Here is an 8326-nt window from a genome sequence, read left to right as displayed (position 1 = left end):
TGACCAACAGGTGTGCAGCTGCAGGTGGAGCCCTACAGTGCCACCTGTTGGCCACAAACAGAACCATGACATTGCACCTGCATATGACGTCGAGCACCGCACAGGTAGTGATTGGTTGAAGGTCAGAAACCATGGAAACACAAAGTGTTTCTGTTGGCTGTTTAATATTAAATAAAATAAATAAAAAAATGTAATAACGTTTGAAAAGTTTGGTTCGTGGCTAGCATGGAGTAAACGCTAACACGAACACATAGACATTAAACTTTTCTTGTGTGTATGTGATACTGCTAGCACCGTGTTAGCGTCTCGGCACTCATTTTCTCCGTTCTTTTGTCCCTGTGCAACGTCAGGTCTGGTGCTTCGGAGCACCTGGCCCCGTTGACAACCATACTGACGTGTTGCTTATCTGTTTAAATGTGTATTCAACAGCAGGAGCGAAGGCAGCAGTGGTGGCTTGTTTACATCCGTGCTTTACACCTGTATTCAAGCTGGTGTGGGGCACCATGGGCAGGGTCACGTTTCCGATGTAGTCCGGGTGCTCCGAAGTTGTCGGCCTTCGAATGAGACAGACTATTTAGCACAGAGGTCGTACCAACACATCTGGCATCCATATGGAACTTGCAGGGGCCGCACTAACATTAAACTTTCATATCAAGGCGGGGGCCTCAACCTAGTGTCCTGCGGGCTGCATTTGGCCCACGGGGTGCAAGTTCTAGAACCCTGATGTAGACACAGAGATTCATACATCTTTTTTTGAGGTGGTGGGGTGTGGATTTCTCCATACGATGTGTTTTATTATGAAAGCCACGCAAGTGTTTCGACATGAGGCCCGCTGCTCACTTTTTCTCTGGTGGAGAAGTACTGTACCGTCTTGGGGTTGGAAGCATTCTTATGCAATATCTGCAATCCAGTGGTGAACAAGGTAATTGCAACTTTAAACTGTTCCACTACAGCAAACATTTTTGTCTTCAAAAAGTAATCAAGGGCTGACAGTTGCCCATCCCTTTGTTTCCCTTTTTCATTTAACGACAAGCTGTCACAATTACACGTTGTGCCTGTAGGTCAGCTTGAATTTGTTCGTGATTAGCAAGGCTTTTTAGTCAGCATTAGAACAAACATTTGCTGCAGTCTCGCATCAATTTTTAATTTTTTTTATGTCCAAGTCCACAGCACGTTGACTATCCTTACTGTACTTATTCTCAGATCCTGAGGCTGTTTTTTTTTTTTCTTGCGCTTACTGTTTTGTGACACCTTATACAAAGGTTGAGTCAACCTTGTTTAACATGAAAGGAGGGCCTAAATCCAAAAGTTGAAAATGGTTTGGATGAGCTCAATCTGTGTTCAGAAATGAAACCCTCCTCAGAAAAAAACAAACAAAAAAACAAACGGAAAAGCCCCAGTCCTGCCATTTTGGAAAAACATTTTTTTAAAATAAAAACCTAGATACTGTCAATATCAATATTTCAATTCTCCTTATTTATTTGCAAGCACTAATACAAAGTAACACAAGCACATTCCTGGTTCTAATACGGTGTCCTCACTGTGGTCCTATGACCTGTTTTGGAGAGGGAAACTAGCTTGTAGTAGATTTTTGTGAACTCTTGATGGCGCTATAAAGTAAATTAATCCTCCTAAAGTGTTGGTACATGTGCCAGCACGGTTTACTGAAAGTTTTGATGGTTTATGGGGCTTACCCTTCGCGTCCAAAAACAATGTGAAATGTGGACTCTTCAGACCACAGAACATGATTCCAATTTGCATTAGTCCATCTTCGATAAACTCCGGCCCAGAAAATAGGGGGCCTTTCTGGGTGTTTTTGATAAATGGATTTTGCTTTGCATAGTCGATTTTAAAGTTGCACTTACCCATGTAGCGCTGAACTGTATTTACTGACAGTGGTTCTCTGAAGTATTCCTGAGGCCATGTGGTGACATCCGTTACACAATGATGTTGGTTTTTGAGGCAGTGCCATCTCTGGGATCAATTCAATGTCGGTTTTCCGCCTTGCAATTGCACGTTGAGGAACATTGTCCTTAAAGTGTTTTGCTATTTTCTCCCGCAGTTGTTCACAAAAAGGTGACGCTCGTCCCATCGCCCACCCTTGCTTGTCAATTCAGGAAAGCTCCTCTTTTACCCAATCATGGCACCCACCTACAGTGTTCCCAGTTAGCCTGTTCACCCGTGGATATGCCGAATAGGTGCATGATGAGCATTCCTCAACTTTTTTTTTTTTTTTTGCCACCTGTCCCAGCTTTTTGGAATGTGTTGCAGATATAAAATTCTAGGTAAATTGTTATTTGCTATAAACAATCATGTTTATTACTTTGAACATTAAAAATCTTGTCTTTGTCGTTTATTCAGTTACGTAAAGCTTGAACATGATTTGCTCATCATATTGTATTCTGTTTTTATTTGTTTAACCCAACAACCTAACTTCACTGGAATTAGGTTTGCAATAGCATCAAGTACTCCTGAAAAGCTCATAGTGTGTGAACAGAAAACATGGAGTGAATTGGGCAAAGCTAACGGTACCGGTAGTCTTCAATGCGAAAATACTCATCTCGAAAATATTTCTGTCATTCTTTATTTTCTGGTGCAGACCATGATTATTGATTTTGTGCTGGGCTCCAAGTGGGGTTGTCCTCACACTCTGGCTGCCTGTTAGCCACAGAAAGGTTTAAGTTCGAGTGCTGCATTCTTCCTTGGCACTTCTCTCATTCTACTTCCCTGAGAGCTGTTTGCATCAGAGCAGACAAGTGCATGGTGTTGTGAAGTGCCCGGAACAACAGTCTGCAAAGGAAGCAAATTCGAAAAGAGTGTCACAATTTTAGCACTGGCATAAACCCTAAATGCAAGCCCATTTGAGAGCTAAAAGTATTCGTTTGGTACTGTTTACACTGAAGTCCTGTTTGTGGTGTTAATGCACATTTCAGAGTTTTTGCTGAATGTCAAACATGCAAATCGAAAATACATTTCTGCAGTCTTTGGGAACAAAAGAAAATTATTTCTAAAATACTACAAACACAAAGCAACATACACCCTTCATCTTTTGTCCTTTTGATTTTTGATGAACAAGAAATGCTGATGCATAAGTACAAATAACATCATGCATTTATGTCAGTTTGTTGTTTGGGCAGGCTTCTTTGGTACACAATTGGGTGACCTGATGACCTTGCTTGGTATTTATCTACAGTACTCTTGGCAAAGATACACCCGGAATTTGCTCACTACACAACGCACCCGCTTAAAAGCCGCAAGAGTTACCTTGAACCATAAAATCTAATACATTGACCATTTCGTATTTCGGTAATAGCCATAGGTCTCCAAGTTCTAACATGCGATATTTGCAATGAAAGAGGTGACAGAGATGAATTTGTTAAAAAACTTTTATTTACCCTAAACACTGGTGGATGCTTGGAGATTTTAATCCCTTATTCTGCAGCCCTGCCAGCATGACTTTGCCCTCCATTACCGACTGTTCTCTCAACCAATCTTACATAATCACTTGGGCTACAGCAAGTGATGAGGAAGAGGCATGCTTTGCATTTTGAAATACAGCAAAAAGATTGCCGACCAACACATCAAGCCCAACCACATCACCAACATGGAGTTGGTGCCACTCACTTTCGACATCCCGGTGAACCACACTGTAGAGAAAGGGACCAGGACAGTAGCGATACGCACAGTGGGGCACGTGAAATCGGCTTTTACTGTTGTGCTTGGTTGCCGTGGTAATGGACAGAAACGGCCAAAGTGAAGTTGCGAGTGCCATGGGAGCGATGGCGAACACGGGTTTCCAAAGACTGGGAGGCAGCACCGGGCTGATAAAGTTCTCAGACGACACCACAGTCATCGGTCTCATCGAAGACGGCGACGAGTCTGCGTGGAGTGGAGCAGCTGGCGCTCTGGTGCAGCCAACACAACCTGGAGCTGAACACGCTCGAGACAGTAGAGATGATCGTGGACTGGAGGAAACATCCTTCACCACAGCCACACCTCACACTATCCAACTGCCCTGTGTCAACCGTCGAGACCTTCATGTCCTGGGAGTCTCCACTTCATGTCCTGGGAGTCTCCCAGGACATGAAGTGGGAGGTCAACACCGACTCCATTCTGAAAAAGGCCCAGCAGAGGATGTACATCCTGAGGCTGCTGAGGAAGCATGGTCTACCACAGGAGGTGCTAAGACAGTTCTACACAGCAGCACATTGAATCAATCCTGTGTTCTTACATCACTGTTTGGTTTGGGGCCGCCACAAAAAAGGACAAAATCCGACTGCAACGGACAGTTAGGGCAGCGGAAAAAATCATTGGCACCGCCCTACCCACTCTTGAGGACTTGCAGACCGCCAGAACAAAGGGCACGGAAAATCCTACTGGACCCCCCCACAACCTGCCCATCACCTTTTCCAACTCCTCCCCTCAGGCAAGCGCCACCGATCCATGTGCACCAAATCCAGCAGACACTCAAACAGCTTATTCCCTCGAGCCATTACCTCTCAAAACCAGGGGTGCCCAAACTTTTTTGACCGAAGATCCACTTTTCAATCAACCAACCTCCCATGATCAACCCGTTACCACGCATACGCATGTACGCACGCACGCATGCACGCCATGATGAGCAATATAGTGATGTGTCATTTGCGAACGAACCGGCTCTTAGAGCCAGCTCTTTGAAATGAACGACGGGAGCCGGCTCCTAACAAGGAGCCGACTTTTTTTCTCCTGTCCCCCCCCGCCCCTTTTCGGTTAAAGCCGCACGTGATTGGTCAAGATCCGTGGTAGAAGAGCGAGGGGAGGGTTACACACACACACACACACACACGCTGCAGCGAAGAGAAGGGGGAGGAGTTAGAGACACACACACACACACACACACACACGCTGCAGCGAAGAGAAGTGGGAGGAGTTAGAGACACACACACAGCAGCGCACTGTGAGTAGCACACGAACAGGAGAGACAGGGAGACGAGAGAGAGCTCGATAGCGCTACAGAGAAAAAACAACACGGTGGGAAGTGGAAAGGTGAGAAAATGGATAGGAAACGCAGTGAAATTTGGACTCATTTCAACTTAATTGATAGTTCAAAGGCAGCGTGTAGACTGCAAGGTTAAAATATCCAAAATTTTAATTTAGATTTTGTTGTGTGGTAATCAAAGCTTACTTATGTTGTTTTACTGTAAATAGTTAAAAGCTTATAAATATACACAATCAGAGATTGGAAAGTTTTGTTGACCTTGTTTTGAGATGGGTCTTTGTTTTTCTACATTGTAATTTATTTTTTGTAGCACTCCATATTGTACTCCATGTTGAGTATGTTCAGAGGAATATAAATAAAGCCATGTAAATAATAAATATTTGATATACTGTGTATTTTTTACATTAGTAATTCATTTTACACATAATTTTACATTATTTTTGGTAGTAAATTAATTTAAGCAACAAAAAAACTGAGGAGCCATTTGGGAGCCGAAAGAGCCGGCTCATTTTAGTCAGCCGAGCCAAAAGAACCGGCTCTCTAAAGAGAGCTGGAATTCCCATCACTAGAGCAATAGCCTGAGGTTGAGGCATGCGACGCACTTAGGCAGCCTGTTAACGATCGTAGCTCACGCGTACCATTTTAAAATGCTTCTCTCGGCCTTCCAGATTCCCATTCTTTGCCCATCCCCTCGGTGAATTGTACAAAACAAATTCTGAATGAGAATAATGATAACGATAAAAGATATAGCGCAACAACTCTGATCATAAGCCGCAACTGCAGACTGCTGAGCGCTAACAACTTCCGGTGACGCAGTAACACATCACCGTAGGTTAAAGATGACCCGCTTTATTTTATTTTCTTTTTTAAATACTTTTTGTGAAAGTGAGACTGATAGAATGATTTGTGCAGTGTGCATTAACACAAAAATACATTACTAACATGCACAGTGTCACAAATGTTTGGGTTTTTTTTTTTCCCTCGACACCCCTCGGACCGACTTGGGACCAGTCCTTCATCTACTGGTCGATCGCGAGCAAGTATAAGTACAAGCAACCGTTTTTGCTAGATTCGACATTCAGCATCTGGCAGAAAAAGACTCCATGGCCATGTGTTGATCTTTCTAGCATCTACTAAACAGTCCAACTGAGAATATGTCGTTTTCTGGTCATCAATGTTGGAGTAGGCGAGCATTAAAAATAAACGGACTGGCAAAAGTTCTCCCAAGCACTTTTCAATACCTTCACCTTTCATCCACCAAGTAAGCACAGTGGAGGGGAAAAGATTTGGGAGCTGCCAATGGATCCTGTGAGTCAGCTGATGGGAAAGGGCCAGAATTTGGCTGCTCATTTTTTGTTTTACTCCATTTTTATTGTTGTCAGTTTTGTAAAATAATTTATTCCTGAAATAATGGTATTATCATGCCAAAAAAATTATACCTGGGCATCACTGCTGTCACAGTCGTGAGGGCACACACGATGTAAAAGAGAGGCTGGGACATTTGCAACATCTCTACACCCACAGGGTTACTGTGAGGACTGCAGGTCAGACAGCAAACACTGAAGAGCAGCACAAAGACAAAATACGACCCCGCGCTGACCACCAATACGAAAACATGAATCCACGTCTGCAAAACAACACAGAGGACAGGTTTTTTACTTAACTCTCACAAAATGAAACATGTACACAATCACCAGAGTTTATGACTTACTAGAAAGTCAGTCATGAATGAAAATCATGTGCATGAACATGATGAACTACTGCAGTTTTAAATATAAGATTGTCTGACCAGAGTATGACTTTCAATGACTTGGTGAAGCAAGATGATGAGGAGAGCCGAAGCATTGATTGGTGAGCCAAAGGCCAGTTCTCCAATGTCTGATCCAACGTAAGCCTGATAGACAGACGACAGCATCTTAGAATCATAGAATGACACCGATTTACAGAAAATAATCAAAAGTTCAATATAATCCTGTCTGGAAATATTAGTTCCTGAACAGTACTCAATTTGCAAAACTTTGTGGTACCCTAGTCAATGAGCACTGGATTACACTTAAGCTTCTGCGTGTATGTGGGTGTGCAAAGCTCCTTTGTTGACGGTCGATGATTTGCAGCACAGCTATGAACCAAATTCCAATGAAATTGGGACGTTGTGTTAAACTTAAAAAACGTTTTCAGTCTTCCTTGCCACCTGTCCCAGCTTTTCTGGAGCATGTTGCAGCTATAAAATGCTAGGTGAATCATTATTTGATAAAAACAATCACGTTTGAACAATAAATATCTTGCCTTTGAAGTGTATTCAATTAAATATAGGTTGAACATGATTTGCAAATGATTCTAATCTGTTTTTATGTTCAACACAACGTGGCAACTTCCTTGGAATTGGGTCCATATGACTTCGGGAGACAGTCAATAAAGGGAAGATCGACTTCAGTCATTGTACTTACAAAATAAGGCACAAAAAAGCAGACAAGACTTTGGTAAAAGGCATCCAGGACTGTGAACCAGAAGACAAATGGTGGAGGGGCCTGAGGAGAAACAAAGTAGATGGGTCAGGAAATAACTGACAACTGTCAGGACATAATTTAGCTTCTCCTGAAAGCTGCAGTGTGACATCTCTGATTTACAAGGATCGACACAGCAACTAAACTAAGCAGCCCACTTATAATTAGCAAACAATAATCATATAAAAAATACTGACTTTTGCTTTCCTCCCAACACTGAGAAGAGAAGATCAACAGTTCCAAAGAAATGGTGCATGTGTGTGTGTGCGTGTGCGTGCGTGTGCGTGCGCGTGCGTGCGTGTGTGTGATGTGATGTGACTAGAATCTGGAAAAACTCATGACCGTTCGTTTTTCATGGCTCATAACTTAATGATTTTTTTTTCACTTGTTATTGAGACATCCATTTGATTAGCATTATGCCATGATAGGTTAATTACAGACCAGAATCCTGTGCAAGCAGCTAATATTCTCCCTGCGGCAGCCAATCGCCTTTCAACAATGCTTTGTCACCACTCTGCTCCCACGAGCCAAGAAGGAGCAAGTATAGACTCATCTCATTTGTCGATTGCAGCATACTCGCTCCTGGCTCCTCCCTGCTTTGTTTACATGCTAGCACCTCTCACCAAAAATTCCATCGATGAGGAGGGAGATTGTGAAAGGAGCTTGGTGGGAGAAGTTCCGAATGTTTGGGGTAATGAGTCGAACACCCCTCGATGTTGTCATTTCATTGGAGACCTCTGCTAAATATGACGTCACGTCATTTATGCAGGTCACAAACGCGCTGTCTGCGTGTCATGTGTCATATATATATATATATATATATATATATATATATATACAGTGA

The 8326-nt window shown here is 42.9% G+C and overlaps 1 protein-coding gene across 3 annotated transcripts in view; it reads right to left on the bottom strand.

Annotated features, from left to right (window-relative positions):
- Nucleotides 1-2561: 2561 nt before the first annotated feature.
- The window catches only part of atp10d (ATPase phospholipid transporting 10D), a 95655-nt gene continuing 89890 nt past the window's right edge, over nucleotides 2562-8326 (bottom strand). For all 3 annotated transcript variants that reach the window (XM_019888830.1, XM_019888833.1, XM_019888832.1), the window contains 4 exons: nucleotides 7426-7506; nucleotides 6768-6872; nucleotides 6418-6605; nucleotides 2562-2790 (listed from right to left, as the gene is read on the bottom strand). In XM_019888830.1, the coding sequence (XP_019744389.1) occupies nucleotides 2715-2790; nucleotides 6418-6605; nucleotides 6768-6872; nucleotides 7426-7506 (450 nt within the window). In that variant the 3' untranslated portion in view covers nucleotides 2562-2714. The remainder of the gene's footprint in view (nucleotides 2791-6417; nucleotides 6606-6767; nucleotides 6873-7425; nucleotides 7507-8326) is intronic.

This window comes from Hippocampus comes, unplaced genomic scaffold, assembly GCF_001891065.2.
Source record: "Hippocampus comes isolate QL1 unplaced genomic scaffold, H_comes_QL1_v1.1 scaffold254, whole genome shotgun sequence".
Lineage (NCBI taxonomy): Eukaryota > Metazoa > Chordata > Actinopteri > Syngnathiformes > Syngnathidae > Hippocampus > Hippocampus comes.
Note: the sequence above shows the minus strand (reverse complement) of the source record. Positions and strands in the feature narration are given on the sequence as shown.